Source organism: Myxocyprinus asiaticus, chromosome 24 (assembly GCF_019703515.2).
Source record: "Myxocyprinus asiaticus isolate MX2 ecotype Aquarium Trade chromosome 24, UBuf_Myxa_2, whole genome shotgun sequence".
Taxonomy (NCBI): domain Eukaryota; kingdom Metazoa; phylum Chordata; class Actinopteri; order Cypriniformes; family Catostomidae; genus Myxocyprinus; species Myxocyprinus asiaticus.
The window spans coordinates 32918632-32939529 of NC_059367.1; the positions used below are offsets into that span (position 1 = coordinate 32918632).

Sequence of the window (20898 nt, forward strand, 5' to 3'; positions counted from 1 at the left end):
GTCAGGTTAGTAATCAGCTAATAAGAATCTCTCTGGACACTGGCTAGCCATGCCCTAGCAACCAGTTAGAGAACCCTAGCAACCAGCCCTATTGACTTTCTTTAAAAATGGCTGAGAGTGATATCTTTGGATCAGAATGTCCTTAACCCCACTGACTTCCATTCAAACTGGCTGAGAGTGATATCTTTGGATCAGAATGTCCTAAAACCCCATTGACTTCCATTCAAACTAGCTGAGAGTGATATCTTTGGATCAGAATATCCAAGAGAAATGACAGTTTGCTTGTTTTACTTGGGTGAGCAATCAGACTTCAGGTATCATCATAGAAACTACGTAGCCATGCCCTAGCAAACATTTAGAGCAACCTAGCAAGTAAACCCCATTGACTTCCATTCAAAATGGCTATGAGTGATATCTTTGGATCAGAATGTCCTAGAGAAATGACAGTTTGCTTGCTTTACTTGGGTGAGCAATCATTCTTCAAGTATCATCATGGAAACTACTTTGCCATGCCCTAGCAACCATTTAGAGCACCCTAGTAACCAAACCCCATTGACTTCCATTCAAAATGCTTAGATGGGCATCTCAGGATCAGAATATCATAGAGACTTCTGGTTTGGTTAATTGGACTCAGGGTAGCAAGGAGCCTTTTGAGTATTATTTTGGTTACTGCCAAGCAACCAGATGGGGTTACCCTAGCAACAAAGTAATAAATCACATATCTCTGCACAAGAACATTATAGCGACATCCAGTTTCATTCATTTGTCTCAGGGTAGCAAGGAGGCTTTTGAGTATCACCTTAGTAGCTGCCTAGCAACCAGATGTGGTTACCCCAGCAACAAAGTAACAAGTCACATTTCTCTGCACCAGAACATCATACAGACAGCCGGCTTCGTTCATTTGACTGAGGGTAGCAAGGAGCCTTTTGAGTATCACCTTGGTAACTGCCTAGCAACCAGATGGGGTTACCCTAGCAACCAATTAACAAATCACATATCTCTGCACCAGAACATCATAGACACTTCTGGTTTCTTTCATTTGACTCAGGGTAGCAAGGAGCCTTTTGATTATCACATTGGTAACTGCCTAGCAACCAGATGGGGTTACCCTAGCAACCAAGTAACAAATCACATTTTTCCCAATTTTCAACAAATTTAGTTTAGGCAGGATCTATTCTGTCAATTTGTATTATTTGTCATCCATTGGATCATTTCTGTCAATTCTGATTATTTTGGTTATTTCTTCACATGTGCTTGGACCCCGATGATTGCTGCTTGCGGCTATATTTATTATTATTATTATAAAATTAGCAATATTATTGTAGGAGCAGTAACCCTGTACTCATGATGCATAAATGTAGTGCTGTTCACGTGATATTTTCTATCTGGTGCTACTTATCTATCAGTCCTCCTATGTTAGGCTAAAAGGCAATCGACCATACTGTTATTTACAGAATATGTATCATTATTTTAATAAAGCTTATTGCAAGTTAGACAGATATGAAATACAGTAGTGGGTAAGAAAATACAGTAGTTGTTTATTTGACTGTGTACCATTTTGTTCTCTCTTCTCAGCTTCATAAGTTGGAAATATTGGGTGTCTCCCCAATGCTCTATATAACTATGCAGAGAGGCCAGCAGTGCTCGACGATATTTTTTTTAAAAAACCTGTACATGCAGAGCCATCCCTTTGTCAAATGCCCTTTTTTTTGGTGATGAGATCATCTGTAAATATTAAGAATAAAAGGGTTAACATACATACATACATACATAAACACATACAAACATACATGTATAGTACCATGCAAAATATTTTGACAGTTTTGAAAAATATTGCATAGTGAGTATGTTTTCAAAAAGTAATGCCATGAATAGTTTTCATTTATTATGTAACTTTATACAAAGCAGTAAACGCACACACACACACACACACACACACACACACACACACACACACACATACACACACACACACACACACACACACACATACACACACTCACGCACTCACTCACTCACCCACTCACTCACACACAAACACACACACACACACACACACACACACACACACACTCACACACTAGTAAAAAGAAGAGGTTCTAAGCTTTCAAATGGTTCCCCCCTGGACATTTAAAACTTAAAGTACTCATCGCTGACGTATTTCCAAACCCGGTAACGGACAGGGGTGTAAAGTAATTGAGTAAAAATACTTAAGTATTATACTTAAGTATTATTGGGATTTGTACTTTACGCGAGTGCAGTTTAAACGGAATACTTGTACTTTTACTTAATTACATTTCCAAAGAAAATATAGTACTTTTACTCCTTACAATTTTATTTTAACTTTATTACTCACTACATTTTTGCCGATCATTTTCTTTCATCTTACTGGACTGAAACCATGTTTTTGCTGCATCCAACAAATAACAGATGAGAGACCAGAGGTCAGTCATTTCAAATGGTGTCGCACGTCGAGTATTCACTTAGCGAATCTCCGCTCTATTCCTAACAAAACAGACGAACTACATCTCATCACCTGCACAAACAAGGACTTTTCAACCTCTGCTGCCTTGTGCTTCACAGAAACCTGGCTGAGTGAAGCCATTCCGGACAGCTGTTCAGAGCGGATCGCATCGCGGAGTTAACGGGGAAAACGAGAGGTGGTGGAACATGCTTTTATATCAGTGAAAGTTGGTGTACAGATGTAACAACGTTAAAGAGGATGTGCACTACTTATAGTTACGTTACACTAATGAATGGAGCTTTTTGCATTATCTTGAACATTGTCTAGTATTCATTTCATGTGTTATTGTAGTTTACCTTGCTGAATAATTACAGATTAACATTGATATTAACCTGAATTAGTATAAAGAGAAGATCGTTGAAATTATTTGAAAGTTACGAAGCAAGGTAGCTTTCAATTCGTCAGCGTTAGCAGGCAAGATCAAGTTAGCTAAAATTACACAGATCAATCCATATGGCATTATATTTTACATGCTTTGCAGTTATGTAAGCTTACTTGTCCAATAAGAAGAGCACCAATTCAGGATCGGTTTTGATCCCCAAAACCAAACGAAGGTCCCTCCAGGAATCAAATACCCTGCCGATGTTCACTCTAGTTTTCACTCGACCACAATCACATTTCTGCTTAGCCAGACGGGATTCAGTAGATAAATGTTTTTGGTTTTTTTTCTTTCTTTCTTTTTTGGCTTACTCTGAGTTTGTGTAGGAGTCAGTGTTGTGCTGTGAGTCGGCCGTTTGCTGGATTCCATCTCTAAGATAACGTTACCTAGTGTTGCAGTATGTTGTCGCTGTTGAATAGCGCTGTCTGAAGCAAGGCTCTCGGGAGCGCACATAAACGTCACATCCTTTGGATTTTCCCGGCAAAAGCGACCCGCTCCCTTCGCATGAAAATCAATCTACAGGCTTTAATAGGCAGCCTATGAAGTCCAGGAAGGGCTCATTTTTTAAGAAAAAAAAAAAGGCGAATATTACATGGAAAATGTTACATATTGCACCTTTAAGATCTCTACTACACTATACAGTTAAAAAATAAATTCAATGCAAAAATGTGAAATGCTTCCTCAAACATATGTAGACTCCACATCACAGTTTTGCAAGAGTTTTTGACAAACTGAGACATCTTTATTGTCAAAGTGGGACACCCGTTTCTTTTAACCACAAAAAAAAAAAAAAAAAAAAAAAAAAAAACTACATTTAACTTTATAAAATGCATAATAACAATAAAACATTATTTATCTTATTTGACTAAATTTTCATTTGGTTTAGAACTCTTTTAGGTTTGGATATATTTCATATGCAGAATGATTTGATCCCTGTAAATGGCACCATTCATCCTGTCTTCAGTCTACTGATTTAGCCTTTATATTATTTTATTGAAAATCTTTCTTCCCTGACATTACATTCTGAAATACATTATTATAGGTCAGCAAAGTGAACAAGTTTATCTTAAAAGAATTATTTAATGTCGTTTTATGGAATTAAATATCACTATCAATATCAAGTCTTTGTACAGAGATAAAGACAGGCAAAAGGGGTGATTTTTTTGCAATATACACGAAGCCCAGTAAACATTACTGGAGAGAGGCTGGTGCTGTACCTTTAAGAGATGAAACAGCTCCTGTTCACTCCTCCACCCTCCGCTCTGAATGACGCGCTTCACAACATCTCATACATCGAACGCACCGAGACACGATTGAACGTACAATTCCCCAACAGGTAAAGACGCCTACGATTCTTTATTTAAGCGTGTGTTCCGTGTATGCTTTCTGCGCTTAGATCAGTCGTTAATATGAAACAGAGCCGTGCGGTTTCTCACCTGTCTCCGTGACAATGCTTCAACACCTTGCGGCTTTTATGTATGTAGTTTAAAGGGAGGATGAAAAACAGACAGCTGTCTGAGTGTAGGTGCAACTGAACGACAGAATAGAGAGAAGAGGATCGCGGACCCTCATCATAGTGCTTATTTCAACTGTTTAACATGACACCATGCCCTCAAATATGTCTGGAATTAAATTATTCATGCTGCGTTTCATGGAAAAATGGTAGTGCATCAACATACAGGATTTTATTGCGTTTTCAAGTATGAAAGTGAGTTAAAGATGTAATGTACAATGCTGATTTTTAGATTAGGATGAAATATGACGTAATTCATGGAGAGGCAGCGGATGTGATGTGAGCATCTTTGCATGGACGCTCCGAGATCATCATCTGTAGAGCAGGCCGCGTCATCTTATCACTGCTGTATGAATAAGGGACTCAGGCCCGTAGCCAGTGGGGTAAATGATTATTATAAGATTATCAGATTTAAGAGGTTTATTAAGCATTAAACCCCCTGTAAATTAACTTTGTGATAACAGCGTTTTTTATGCTGCATAATCTGTCTTAGTATTTTTGATATGATGGCTGCACTGTAAAAAATATCTGTAATTTTAACGGTGAAAGACTGTAAAAATGCTACAGAAAAAAAAAGTGAATTGATTAACGAGTAGCTATTAACTGTAAAATATACAGTAAAAAAAAGTAATATATTTTAAAAGACAATACAGTAGTTTTTACAATAAAATGTTGTAAAAATGACATTTTTAGATGTAAAAAGTATGATTTTCCTGTATGATTAATGTAAAAAGAATATATTGGTCATTGCTCCTGGAAGAGCCACTATTGGTGAACTTCATGTCATCATGTGCTCTTCAGTAAATTTTACAGTGATTAACAATACCTTATAAAGTAAAAAGCAGATTTTGTACAGTTTCAGAAGGTTATTATCAAGTTTATGATTTTCTTTTTTTTTACTGTAAATGTAACCAAATTTTATTGTATTTTTTTACAGTGCCATTGTGGTCATGTAAATTACAACAGTTTTAAACTGTAAAATGTATTGGTTGTTCTGTAAAGTTGTTTACATGTTTACTGTATTTTTTTACATAATTATTCTGGCAACCACAGCTGCCAGTTTTTTGTTTTTTTATGTTGTTGTTGTAAAAACAACAGGATTTTTTTTTAGTATTTCATGTTGTATTTTACAGTGTGTCTTACTGTGAAAAAAAAAAAGTTAACCTACTTTGATTCAAGAAAAAAAAAAAATATTCAACATGTTTGAATCAACCTCAATACATTAGAATACACCAACAAAAATAATTTTAAGGTTTAGGTTAAGTAAAAATAGTTCCTTAACTACAGTGTAGGAAATTGTAGGACTGTGTCACACTGTATTTGGCTTCCTGGTTAGGGTATTGTCACTAGCATAATACATAAAGCCTGTTATAGGCTACATTATTACATATAAAACAAATGTAATATAATATTAATGTGGCGTAAAAAAAAATGATTTGGCATTTTTATTTTTATTTGTTTATTTTTCGGTCAAATACTTGAATCTAGTTGAAATAAATTAAATATAAAATCAAATCTGGAAACAGGGAGAAAAAAATTTAACATGTCCACTAAGGTCACCTTTGGCAGTTTTAAAACTTTTTGATGCTGAATTAAGGACCCCCAAATGTGAGTTCTATTGTTTAGAATTTATGCATTGGAATTTCGCACTTAGAAATACACCACCACCACAACCACCACATAAATCATCATGCTATACTTTTTTTTTTTTTTAATCTTTTTATTTTATATTTATCTTTCATTGTTACTCTTAAGATTTTGGCCTGTCATGTGTTCAACAGATCCAATCTGTGTTCAAGGGAAATTATTTATTGTTTGAAAAATAAAACAGCTTTGTATATTTTTTAAAAGCATAATTCCTAAGCAATACAGTGATCTGATGAAAAAATAAGTTAAGTGCCAAAATATCTGTATTGGCCTAGTTTTTTTGTTAAAATCGGTATTGTATTGGCCAAAAATGTTTATTTAATTATCTGTAAAAGATTTAATCTACTTTGTAGTAAGTGTATCTTTTTTTCTACCCAATAATTGAGTAATGTTAAATGTATAAACCTGGAGAGAAACATTTAGATTAAAATGAAATGGCAATAATGTCAAATTCCATAAATAAAGTTTTTTATTTATTTAAATTTATAAACAAACTTTTCTTTCTCTGAAATTTTCCACGGAACCCCTAGCACCCTCTCGTGGTCCCCGGGACCAAGTTTGAAAACCCCTGGCCTATGATATACCCTGCGTATTGAGCCCATGCAGGGGAGAGGGAGCCCGTCAGCCCACTATGAAGTTTGGTGATGACGAGTTTACATTTTATCGTAAACTGTGGGGAGAAAAGTCGTACCAAGAATTTCACTACATGTCGTACTATGTATGGTTATGTATGTGACCAGTAAAACTTGAAACTTGAAACTTGACTGCATCTAAATTATGCATGACGTTTCATAACAAAATAATGGCACTGCTAGAAAACAAGTTAAATAATTGACTTGTCTCTATGTTAGATTATACAGCTCTCTGTATACTGTCAATAGATTCTGCTGTATCACTGTTTCAAGTTGTTGGAAGTGTTTTCTACACATTTAGTGTTTTCAGAGCTGATTTAATTTTTTTCCCCCATTAAAAAACACTTCACATTAGCTACATATTTAACAAAATTCACCTCGCTGAGATATGCATCTGATACACTAATCCCTAACTAGATAAGCCTAAAATAGAGTATTATTATACATCAACTATTAAATGGGTGATTTTCATGAACCCTGACAAGAAAATGTTATGTCCCTTTTTACTAGAATATCAAATAATAAATTATATATTGCATCTATTTTACTGTAATAAAATAGTTATGAGAATCATCATTGAAAACAATGAGAACTGAAAAAGTAAAACGTCCGGATGCACTACGGTAATGAGAACTGGGGGGTCAAATGTGCTTAAATGTCCTGAAAATAATGTCACAATGTAGGCTTCATTTTCATTGATTATGCTAAATAAAATTGCATATTTTTTTATTGATTTGGGGTTAAATATAACCAGGACATTTTCTTGACAGGTTTCATAAGAATCACCCATATAACACATAAAAAAATAGTTATTCACATCAGGGGATGTTTTAGCCCCTATGTGTTTAATATCTTGGGCATTTTTGTCGCTTGCAGTGGCATTTTTCCAAGCCCATTTTAATGTCTGACTTTGGTTTACCGATTTGACTTTTATTTTCTGTTTCTTTTCCCTTTTAGGTTTGTAGGGCCTGTTTGGCTCTGAAAATTATGGACAAGGTGTGATCTAGCTCTATTCCACATTATCTCTCTCACCAACCTTCGGTTTTCTTTCAAGATGGCGTCATGTGTTTCCAGCTGCTCTCCAGTGGTGCGGTTCTGTCAGAAGCTGAACAGGCTAAAGACGTTGGAGGAGGATGTAATGGCAACGTCATTGAAACGTTGTCTCTCCACAGTGGATCTTGCTCTGCTGGGCGTAGGTGGAATGGTGGGTTCAGGCTTGTATGTTCTCACTGGAACTGTTGCGAAGGACACTGCAGGACCTGCTGTAGTTGTGTCTTTCATCATAGCAGGTGTAGCATCTCTCATGGCGGCATTATGCTATGCTGAGTTTGGTGCTCATGTACCAAAGACAGGCTCTGCCTATATGTTTACTTATGTCTCTGTTGGGGAAATTTGGGCATTCCTCATTGGTTGGAATGTAATTTTGGAGTATATGATTGGTGGAGCGGCAGTAGCTCGTGCATGGAGTGGCTATCTGGACTCTATTTTTAATCACCGTATCCAGAACTTCACAGAGAGTCATGTGATGCGTTGGGATGTGCCCTTCATTGCTCATTACCCAGACCTCTTAGCAGCCGGCATTCTACTTGTGGCTTCTTTTTTCATTTCGTTTGGTGTTCGCGTCTCATCTTGGCTCAACCACATCTTCTCAGCAGTCAGTATGGTGGTCATTGCCTTTATCTTGGTGTTTGGCTTTGTACTGGCGGACCCAGCCAATTGGAGTGCTCGGGAGGGAGGCTTTGCACCCTTTGGATTCTCGGGTATAATGGCAGGAACTGCAACGTGCTTCTACGCATTTGTTGGCTTTGACGTGATAGCAGCTTCCAGCGAGGAGGCCAGCAATCCTCAGAAGGCCATTCCTGCAGCAACAGCCATCTCATTGGGACTGGCAGCCACTGCATATATACTGGTGTCCACGGTTCTTACGCTGATGGTTCCATGGCACTCACTTGACCCAAACTCAGCACTGTCAGATGCGTTTTTCAAACGAGGATACAGCTGGGCCGGGTTCATCGTGGCTGTGGGCTCCATCTGTGGTGAGTATGAGTTAGTTTACTTTATATAGAGTGGAATTCAAATGTCTACTTCTACTTTATTTTATTTTATTTAATATTTTTTTTATTAAAAATTTGATCAACAACAACCAGCTAAGTGAAAAGTTGAAAAATTAATATGAATTTCAGTATTTGGTATGTCCCTCTTCTGCTTTAATGACTATGCACTCGAGCTGGCATGGACTCCACAGGTTTGTGGAAAACCTTATGATTCATGTTTTCCCAGCGTGATTTGAGAATTGTCCAAAGAGCATCTTGTGTGCTGTAATGGAAGCAAAGAAATCTGACATTTCTTGAAAGAAAATTAACATGATCAGTGTCATAAATCTGCTTTTATATCGCTAAATTCTTTGTTTAGTGACCTACAAATAACACAGAATCTTTCTTATTCATTTTTTTTTTTATAATATTGTTGTGTTTAAATTTTTTCAATGGCAGCTGTAATTAGGGCTGTCATGGTTATGCAGTTTGGCTGATGATTAATTGTCAAACAAATACTTGCGATAATGACGATTAATTGTCTGTTGTAGGGCTATGACGATTAATTGTCATATAAATTGTCGTATTTCTTAAGGTGCATGTGTGCTTTATACACCTTAAGAAGTAAATTATACATATTTAACTTAAAATATATTAAAAAAAATAAAAAAAAATAGGTATATATCATAAGACTTGAAAAACGTATGAATGACATGAAAAATGATGTTTCAAATATTAAAATACGTCCCTCTTTTTGGTCAACTTTGTTTATGGTCAGTTTTACATTTACACTGATGTTTTTGGAACTCATAAAAAATATAATATATTTTTATAAAAAAATATAATATATATATTTTTATTATAATTATATGATATAATATTATATTATGCAATAGTAAATATTTCTGTCCTAATTTCTTTAATTTCACACGTTATTTTAATGCTTTTGATTAAACCCACAAGTCCTTATTTCTCAGGAAGCAAAACCTTTGAGATTTCATTTAATCATTTTATCACTTCACAGAAATAGTGTAAGCGTGTGTCTCCTCCTCTGTGTCACTGCATGTCATTAACACTGTGTGTATGATCCCGCTTTAAACAGGAACATTTGCCGTAACACAATGTTTAAATGAAAGTGAAATCGGAGCGCTTTGCGTTCACTATCCAAGTATATATTTGTTTGTTTATGTTTTTTACGGAAGTTTGGCGCGAGCCTCTACTCATTGTGTGTGCATCAGAGCGCTTGAGAAGCGCTTCGCATGCTCTTTCGGACTGGAGCTGCTCTGGTTGATGTCCACTGTGCGGCTCAGCTCAGAGTTCAAATGAATGACACACAAACGCACAGTTCATTGCATATATACAGTATTTGCTTAAAATTCCCTTACTTGAGCATTAAAATGTGATTGGAATTTGAAGTGCACAATAAAACTGGTTATCACAAATAGCCGCGGTTAGATCAAATAACCGCAATCAGGTGATTATTAAATAATTGCGACAGGCCTAGCTGTAACTAATCAATGCTGGCAAGTGGCCATGCAATAAGTGGGATAATCCACGGCTAGGTGTGCGTAACGATTTTAATGCACTTGGCGGAGGCAACCACCCTCCGCTATGCGTCTTCGCCTCCACGCCGTGCATTAAAATAGTTTAACGCACACCTAGCCGCTACATTAACTGTGGAATATGTTGTGGTTTCTCCTGGTATTTCAGATATTAATATCTGCATGAAACAGAATTTTTGTTTGTCTGTGCATGTATAACAACATTATTCTGGAGGCAGGAGGTGTCAAGAAAATTTTGAAATGTCAAGTACACATTTTGCAGTGAATAATTAATACAAATTCAAACATTAAAATAAATTAAAATAAAATCAGTATGACCTACAACAGGTGAATGTCCCATAAATCTATCAGGAATTTTTACAAAAGGACACCATTATTTAGTCAAGTAATAACAACAACAGCCAAAGTAATAGTAATAATAATAATAATAATAGGCTAATAATAATAATAATAATAATTTTAAAATTATATAGCACATTTCCAGAGTTCAAGAACACTTAACATTCTCAAATTTAGCATAGTTTATAGAAGAAGAAAAAAAAAGACGGAGCATGTTTCAGTTTCTTCGTTTTATGTAAGGAGGAATATTCCTAATAGATGAATACTCTATGGAGCATTTAAACCTTTAACTTTTTTTTTTCCAGAGTTCCAAGTTTTAACCAGATACTTATCATAATCTCTGATGTGGATATAAATTTGATCAACTTTAAGAGACGGATAGATGAGCTCCGACGTGAAATCATCACTCCAGGTCAGGAATTTAACATCGCGCTCAGGTTTAGGCTATAAATAAATACATGGGAATCACATGTAAATCATGATACATTAACAGACATTTCAAGAAATGGAAAGTGTATATGATGTCGTATCTTAGTTAATGTTACACTTGACACTCCAGACACGCACAATTAACAGAGACCGCAAACGGAGTCGGGACTGCGCCCATCCGATCTGAAATCACACTGTACGCATTTCCATTCATGAGGTTTACACTTTAGAAATATTAGCTGCACAGATTCATAAATTCTTTGTAATTTTGCATATGTTTATTTAAAATGTCGCTTTATACTTGTGCTTCTTGGATAATCATTCATACGAATAGTTTTTATATTATTTGGATGAATCCGTTATTCGATTTGAAGTCATTATTCGTGCCTTTCCGAATCAGGTATTCAACTTCAGGCACATCCCTATCATTAACATTACGTTACAGTGGCAACATTTTTGCAAAACAAAATTATGTGCTTCTTTACATGTTTAGCTGCAGTTTCCAAGAGAAATGTCCAGCAAGGGGCACCAAAAGCGAGTGAAATGGTGTCATAATCAGACAAGGTTTTTCAGGTGAATATTAGTCGAGTTTTAATGAGTAAATTGTACCTTCCTAACCTAATACTGTAACCTAAATCTTACCAATAGTGTTTTAAAAAAGCAAATGAGAGGTAAGCAAAACAGACATCCTTACCCTTAACCAACACCTAAACCTAACCAATAGTGTTGTAAAATGAAATACAATATGAAAAGCAATTTTTTTAAGCAACCACATCGTCTTGTGTCGATTTTATGACACTTTTGTCTCACATGTCAGCTTGGTGCTTGACTGGTCACGAGCTGCGGTCTTCCGTGACCAAAGCCCAACACTTTATCAGGTGAGCTACAGCTCAAGCTAATCACATTGGAATACGTGTGTCATTATTGGCATTATTGGTAGGTGGGTCTGTAATACAAGCGTTAAAATGTATAGTTTTTCAGATGATGCATTATAGTGGAGGTGTTTCGATATTATACCATAGCAGTGTGTGAGTAAAAGTAAGTAAAAAATAAGTGTTTATAAAGTCATAATCAGTCATTGTAGTCATGATTTGTGTGAGTAAATAAAACGTAAATTGTTGTAGGGCCTCTTGTGTTCATTTCAACAGGAAACTGCAGCGAAACGTAGAATTCTGCATAAATGTTGTTCTAGTATTGTTCATTCTATGAGACTAGGTTGAAAAGTAGCGTTTAATAGCGGAATACCTGGTGAATAACTACACTACCCATAATCCTGAAAAGAAACGATCCACCAATCAGAGAATCGTGGCAAAACAGCTCTGTGGCCACCCAGTTTCATGACCTACTGTGAATGACGCAATCGAGTTGGTCTACATACACTCTTAAACTACTTGCATATTTCCATTTATCTGATAATTTTGCTATAAAATGTAAATATATTGTTTCTATAGCTATGATCAACAAATTAAAATTCATAATTTATTGTTAAAAATCTAAATAAATAGGAAAACTAATATAAATTAATACTAAAAATAAATTAAAAATGTATTGTGTTTACCTGCAAGACATTACAGAACTAGGTATCTATATCGATATGTTGATATAGATGGTAGGAGTAGTGTTGTTGTTAAATATCCTAAAGGAAGACTATGAAGTTTATACTGTTTCCTATCTAGGCTTATTGTTGTTTACCCTTTGTTTCATCTAGCCATGAACACTGTGTTGCTCAGCAACCTCTTCTCTCTCCCGCGGATCGTGTATGCCATGGCGGAGGATGGCCTCTTCTTTTCCATCTTCTCACGAGTCAACCCTGTAACCAAAGTCCCTGTCATCGCCATTCTTGTGTTTGGCAGTCTAATGGCTTTCCTCGCCCTCATCTTTGATCTGGAAGCACTGGTCCAGTTCCTCTCCATCGGTACTCTGCTTGCTTACACTTTTGTAGCGGCTAGCGTCATAATGCTCCGCTTCCAACCAGATAAAAGAAGCGGTAGCTCAGGTGGAGATGGCATCAAGACAGATGCTTCACCAACACCTTCACTGAACCAGTCAGGGCAGCAGGTGGGCCCATTTCCTGCAGCGAGTGAGGCCCAGACCTTTGCACAGGATGGTGGAGAGCTGAAGGAGTATGAGTCATTCTCTGATAAACTTCAGCTGGTAGAGAGGCAGAAGGCAGTGAAGGAGAGACGGGCCCCAGGCATGCTGAAGGCCCGCTGGGAACCATATCTGGGCCGCATTCTAGGGGGCTGTGAGTCAGGGGAGGTGGTGACATTCTCTTTGATTGCCCTGATGGTGAGTGGACTGTCTCTTAGTGCTGTTTTGGTGTTTGGAAATAACCAGCTGCAGCTGCCAGTGTGGAGCTTCACCCTGCTGCTAGTCATCTTCAGTCTGGTCTTCCTGCTCAGTCTGGGACTCATTTGGGTCCATGAACAGCAGCCCAATCAAAAGACCTTTCAGGTAAATTAAAACTGCCATTACACAAAAATGATGGGATAGTTAGATGGAGTAAATGATGACAGAGTTTACATTTTTGTGTAAACTATCCTTTTACATGTATTAATTAATTACATAGTTTGTTGAATGTAGTTTATTCTTATAGCAGACATACATATGCAAACATGGAGAAACACTAATTTTTGTCTAAGTAGCTACCTGTGCAAGTGTGCCTCACGATTCACACAGAGACCAATGCTTATAGACATGTATGTTTCATCATTCAGGTTCCTCTTGTACCATTTATTCCTGGCTTCAGTATCCTGCTGAATGTTTTTCTCATGCTGAAGTTAAGTCCACTAACCTGGATCCGCTTTACCATATGGGTTGCAGCAGGTATAAGTCCATCACTTTTCACCTCTCAAAGTTATTTTATTATGCGAGAAGAAAGAGACAGTGGAGTGACATGAGAGACATAAAACTAGCACAGCAATGTAGAAAATCAGTTGCCTGGGACAGTGGTCAATTATACAGCATATAATGTCATCAAACAAAAATATTTGACCACAGAATACTGCAATTGAGTATTCCAGAAAGCCATTTACAAATTTAGAATATACATTGCAGTATAGGGAGATATGCATAGTTTAAAAACTGATCAATGCAATTATATCTTTTTAAAGAAAATTACCTGTTGACAATGAACATAAAACTTAGGGATGTCCCCAATAGCATTTTTTGAGAACGAGAATGAGTACGAGTACCAATAATTCCTTTTTGGTACTTGCCAATGCCGAGTCAGAGACCTGTTTTTTGTTGTTGTTTTTTTCTGAGTTCCATATCAACAGTTTATTTCAATGTTATCATCAAAATGGTGTTTAAATAAATTATCTAATTAAAACTTTAATCAAATGAAAATAGAACAATTAATTTTCAACATAATATTGTATTATATTTTTATCAAATGAAGTGCTTTTATACATCACAGAAAATCTCAGCACATTCCAAAATATAACATTGGAGTTACATTTTGTCAAATAAAGTGTTGCATAACAGAGCATCACAGATGTGAGATATTGCTTAAATATAATACAATTACTATTGATTTATTATTATTAATATTAGTAGTAGTAGTAGTAGTAGTAGTAGTATTACAGTGAATATTACATAACTTTACCGTAGTGATATCGTGGCAAAAGGTACGCCACGGTCTTATCAATTTGCTGCCGCACCTGCCCATGACCCAAGTGGAAGCCCAGAGACCATACTTCCACCCGTCCAATTGCACACTTCTTAGGGTTTGCCATGAGTCCCGCCCATCTCAATGACTTCAGGACAGCCCTCAGATGCTGCAGGTGGCGTAATCAGCGTGCGGTCTGAGGATTCTGTCCATGAGCTGCTGAAATGTAGCCAGGGCCATGAACAAACCGAAAGGAAGGGTGACAAATTGGTGTAAGCCAAACAGTGTGGAAAATGCAGTTTTTTTAAGGGGATCTGCCAATATCCCTTTGTCAAATCCAGTGTTGAATAAAAGTGAGCCGTGCCTAACCAATTGAGCAGCTCATCAATCTGAGGCATCGGGTACGCATCAAATTTAGACACCGCACTGACTTTTCAATAATCCACACAGAAACGGATCGAGCCGTCATTCTTTGGAACCGGGCTGGTCCAGTCACTGTGGGATTCTTCTATTACCCTCATACCTAGCATGGCCTTTAATTACCTGAACCACTTTTTTTTGTGTTCGGGTAATCGGTAGGTACCACTACCCCTGGGGTCATTTCGATATGGTGCTCTATGAGATTCATACGACCGGGTAAAGGCGAGAACACCTCTGAGAATTCTCCTTGCAACCTGGCAACCTCCGTGACATGTGACGGTGAGAGGTGGTCTCCGCAAGTGACCGGGGTGACTCGATTGGTGATGTTGGGCCTCATGTATTCAGATAGAAGACAAAGTCAGGCCTAACACAGTCGTAAAACCTAACTCAGGCCCCCACATATCTTACTGATAAAAACCACGCCAAAATCAAACAAAGGGAGTCCAAAACAGACTACAAATCCCATGAAGCCTTGCTCACTAAAGGATCGAACTCTCAACTCCTATTGGATGAGGCATACAACAGAACGCACCTCAACCATGACATCATCAGGAGTAGAAATACCTCTGAAGTGCTTCCGGGATTTGCTTCCAGCAACTTTGCCCACCCTGTATAGACGCAGCTCATCGCTGCTCTCAGGTGCAGTCTCGTGGCACAAGGAAGTAACGTCCAACTTGAAACTGTGGCCATACAATCTCCATCTCGCTGGACGAGTTGAGATTACTCTGTGTTCAACCGAACACTCTTAACAGATCCAAAGGAGACCGCCGAGCAATCCACATTTTCATCCGTTTGCCTGCAGAAGTGAAGAGATTAAAGATTTCTCTTTAAAGAATTAAAAAAAGCTAACATTGATTCTCATCAATGTTCTATTGATTTTAATAATTAATAATTATCTTTGATAATTATTAATTATTGCTAATAACCAAACTTGCTCCTAAACGTAGCACACTACATTTACTGGAGCCCCATATGAGGTTTTAATGAGTTAGATTCAATTAATTAATTTAAATATTAATTAATAACTAAAGAAATAATTATTAATTATTTCTGGTAGTAACACTGATCTAAACAACCAGTAAAGCCCTACAGTGACTTTTAAGTTCACCTCCGGTCCGAGCTCCTCACTCCGTCGCCAACATCACGGGGACCGCCTCTCTCCATGGTTTTAAGAGATTAAGTTGGTAAATCTGACGTGCTCCGCCTCTATCCTTTCGTTTAACCTATAATCGATTTCCCTGACTCGCCATGTGACCTCAAAGGGCCCTTGCCACTTGGCGAGTAACTTAGAGCTCGATGTTGGGAGTAATACAAGGATTTTATCTCCCGGTGCAAATTCCCATAGTCGAGTACCCCTATTATACAGCTGGCTTTGATGTTCTTGAGCCTGGAGCATATTCTTTTGTGTTAATTGCCCCAGTGTGTGGAGTTTTGCTCTCAGGTCAAGAATGTATTGAATTTAGTTTTTGCTGTTTGAAGTTCCCTCCTCCCAATTTTCCCATAGAATGTCGAGCATGTCATGCGGTCAACGCCCATAAAATAATTAGAATGGGAAGAACCCCGAATCGATTTAATCCCCAATAATTCATACAGTTCGCATAGTGTACGTGACATAAACGTTGTGCTCTGATCAGTGAGGATTTCTTTCAGAATCCCCACTTGGGAGATAATTCTGAAGAGTGCCTCCGCAACACTACGTGCTGAGATGTTGCGTAGAGGCACTGCTTCCGGATATCGCAGAACCAAAACAAAGCAATGCCCGCGTGCCGTCCGCTCTAATGGCCCGATAAGGTACATACTAATTCATTCGAAGGGGACCTCGATCAAGGGAAGGGGGTGCAATGGCGCTCATGGGGTGGTCGGTGGATTCACCATCTGCGAACATCCCCGTGGATGCTCGACCAATAGAAATGGGCCATTAGATGGTTCAGTGTTTTTTCCTGCCCTAAGTGACCTGCCATCGGATTATAATGAGCCATCTGGAATAACATTTCCCAATGGCTCTTCGGTACTAACAGTTGGGTTGTATTTTCCTTTGTCTGAGTGTCCTGTGTCACTCGATACAACCAATCCTTGATAATTGAAAAATACGGATATGCGAGTGCAGTGTCTGACAGGAGACACTGACCATTAATCACTTTCACTTGATCAAAGGCATGCCTAAGGGTCTCATCTCGCATCTGCTCCAGAGGGAAATCCCTATTGGGAATACTCTATGGGCTGGGGAAGCCGAGACTTCCCCCTCCCTTGCGTCATACTGATGTGGAGCTGACATAGACGGGCCCTGTTCTGTCTCCCCAACCAGTGCATCGCAAACCACACACAGAAACACTCAGTTACAGGACCCAGGAGGGGGAAGGAAGGGAGAAAGAGGGAGAGAGCGAGAGAGAAAATAACTCGCCGTCCCCTGGATACGCCGCTATATGGTCCTCAGCCAACTGGATCGCCTCCTCCAGTGATGCCGGACAGTGGCACTGGACCCACTCTGCCATCCCCTTCGGCAGCTGGGAGACGAACTGCTCCAGCACCACGATGTTGATGATGTCGACGGCATCGCCCTCCTCCTCAGCCAGCAACCACTGCAAGCATCACGGAGCTGTTCTGCAAAGGCGAACAGGAGACTGACCTCGCTTAGCTTCAGTGTGCGGAACCGCTGGCGATGCTATGCCGGGCTGCGGACGACCCGGTGCAGGATGGCTTTCTTCAAATCGGAATACCCCGAGAGGTTGGCCACCGAAAGTTGGGTTGTCCTGCGGTGTCATCTTTGCTTGCGTCACATGAAGTGCTGCTGTTGCTGGGGTTACGGCTGAAGCTCCCTCCTGGGGCAGCAATCTCCACAACACCTGCCGGTCCTCCGCTTGGGCCTGGAGGAGCACCTCGAAGCGCTTCTCCTGCTCCATCAGCAGCTCCATGAGGGCCTGGTGTTGTGCTTGGTGGATGCTGGCGAGGGACTTGAAGACTTCTTCCAGTGGCAAGGACGTCATGTCAGCATATCCTTCCTCCTTCCCAGGTAGCGGCACCACTGTGGAAAAACTTCTTAACTCTCTCAAGGAGGAAGTGGGAGACGGTGAATCAAACTCAAAAGTTATTTTTATTTTCTCTCACTCAAAAGCTTCAAACTCAAATGTTAGCTGCACTGACACACACACATGCAGGTTCGGCTCTCTCTCCCCTCCGGCGGTCTGGATTGCCCTTTAAATCACTCTTTGCTCTCACTGCAAACACAAAACAGCTGTTAGAGGTGATTTCCCACATTAAAATCACGTTATGTCCTAGTGTAATTATTAAACTCAAATGCTGCGAATAAATAAAATTAATATATGTGCTGCGTGCTTAAAAGTGAATATGTGAAACCTGCTGCTCATACTTTACACTGAAAACAACATCATGATCATTACACATGCTCTAACAGTATGTGTAGTAAATGACAGAGAACAGAGCTCATTCACTTTACAGCATGCAGAACATGCAGACTACATATTTATTTAATTAAATAGCACACTTTTGAGGTTGATCACACTGGGTCACGTAGCAACTTGCTTTTCCAGAGGTGAAAAACTACCGCCAAAAACAAAACAGGGTTTTGGCCAAGATAAAAGCTCCATTCAAATGGAAAAAAAAATATGACAGAAATATATGACACTTTTATAGTTATGTAATATTAACTGCAATACTAATACTAATAATAAAACTATAATCTGCATGTTTTTGGACTTGTGGGGGAAACCAGAGCACCCTGAAGAAACCCACACAAACACGGGGAGAACATGCAAACTCCACACAGAAAGGCCCAGTTGAGCTAGGGCTTGAACCCAGGACCTTCTTGCTGTGAGGCAACTGTGCTGACCACTGAGCCACCGTAATAAATCATAATAATGCAAAAAAGTAAAGAATTTGTGAAAAAACAAAAAGAATGTTTTTTTTTTGTTTTTTTATCATTTTGCGACAGCTAAATTATGTCTTTTGAGTAGGCTAACAGTAAACATAATTAGCATGCTGTCCTCAAATCATCAGTCTCACAGTATTGTATTTAGAAACATAACATACAAAAAACAGGTATCGTTATCAGTAAGTACTGAAAAGGATATCAGTACTCGTCTCCAAAAAATGGTATGGGACATCCCTGGTTAAATATATTCTTACACTGAATATTGTGCCTAGTACCTACAGTACTTTCCACAGAGAGCCTCTTGTGCCTGTTGCAAGTTAGCATTGGGTTTTAAACTATAAAACAGACACACTGTTACCAGAACTGATGCACAAACAAACCATCATGTTTGAATGGCAAAAAAAGCTACAGATCAAAAATTAACCAGCTATAGATTGAAGTTCTATAGCTTGTTAGTGCTAGTGTTGTAGTTTGAGGCAAGCTATTATCCAAATGGTGACTGCTTCAGTGTTTACATGCTCTTAAAGAGACAGTGCAGCTCTTGTCTTCAGTGGCTGAGGGTTAGTTGGCTATGGACTCATCTGTTGGAGAAGATCCTGCTCCTGTTAGCACTGGTACAAACCATTTAAATGGTTAAAGGTGCAATAAATAATATTGTCCATTGCAAAATTATTTTACTACAAAAGGAAAAAATAATAGTACTTGGAATGTAAAAAAAAATGAGACACTTTTGGTTGAATAAATGAATAATAGGTTGCAAATATACCTAAGAATATGGAATTTTACAATGGCATTTGTAACCTAAACCTTTTGATTTTGCCTGATGGTTTTGGTTCATTGGTAAAGTGCAAGAGCACTGTCGTATTGCCAAGCAAAGCATAAACTAAAATTACTAAGTGTACCATTAAATCATCCTTCCCACATAATCAAATTTGTCCTTTTGCTCTGTCACAGGTCTTCTGGTGTATTTCGGGTATGGCATCTGGCACAGTAAGGAGGGTTTACGAGAGCAGCAGGGGCAGGATGTGGCAGCGCGCTATGTGGTCCTACCCAGCGGCAGTCTGGTGGAGACAGTCCAAAATGTCCAGCCTGAAGGACACACTCACAGTACACTCACACCAGCCCATGACAACCCACCAGCCAGCAGATGATCTGATCATGCTGAGGTGTGTTTACAGTACACCTGCATGCCTGTTTAGTCAATAATGCTTGCATTTCTTTCTCTTTTGCTTTTGTTCACTTTATGAATGATGTCATCGAAGCATTGCTGTTCATGTCAAGATAAACCAAACTGTTCATCAACAACATGGTGTTAAAGACACCAAGTCATTATTTTGTATGTAACCAACTTCCTTTTTCAACATCTTGATCGTAACTCTGGGCCATTTTTCTCTGTTCCGTTCATCTCTCTTATGTAATATGTATCCTCTGTGTTTAGCTACTTTTAACTACTATGCTGGTTTGTATGTAAATTATATATGAGTGTAATTTTGTGGCACAAACTGTTTCAGGATCTCCATTGTCTTTTATGGTGTTTACATAGAGCCAGGTGGAGCCTACAAATCCACATGGCTGCTCTGTGAAAGCTGAAACCTTTAAGAGAGGCTGCTGTTTATCATTTAAACACTGATGTTTGTTGGTGCTTAACATATTCTTGGGAAACTTTATTTAAGTAGTCCAAACACTGAAATCCACAGAAATATGATAAACAGGGAGTTTAAAGGAATAGTTCACCTAAAAATGAGAATTCTCTCATAATTTACTCACCCTTATGTTGTTTCAAGCCCTATTATCTTTTTTTTTCTTTTTTGGACACAAAAGGAGATGTTAGGCAGAATGTTAGGGACTGATGGCTTCAGTCACCATTCACTTTCATTGTATGGAAAAGAGATTCAATGAAAAGTGACTAAGGCTAACATCT

At 38.4% G+C, this 20898-nt stretch overlaps 1 protein-coding gene across 1 annotated transcript; it reads left to right on the plus strand.

Annotated features, from left to right (window-relative positions):
* The first annotated feature begins 4158 nt into the window (after positions 1-4158).
* slc7a4 (solute carrier family 7 member 4) lies at positions 4159-20763 on the plus strand. Its single transcript, XM_051653640.1, has 5 exons — positions 4159-4239; positions 7653-8731; positions 12767-13512; positions 13776-13884; positions 19932-20763. The coding sequence occupies exons 2-5, from the start codon at positions 7750-7752 to the stop codon at positions 20126-20128; spliced, it is 2034 nt and encodes a 677-aa protein (XP_051509600.1). The 5' UTR covers positions 4159-4239; positions 7653-7749; the 3' UTR covers positions 20129-20763.
* Positions 20764-20898: the final 135 nt, after the last annotated feature.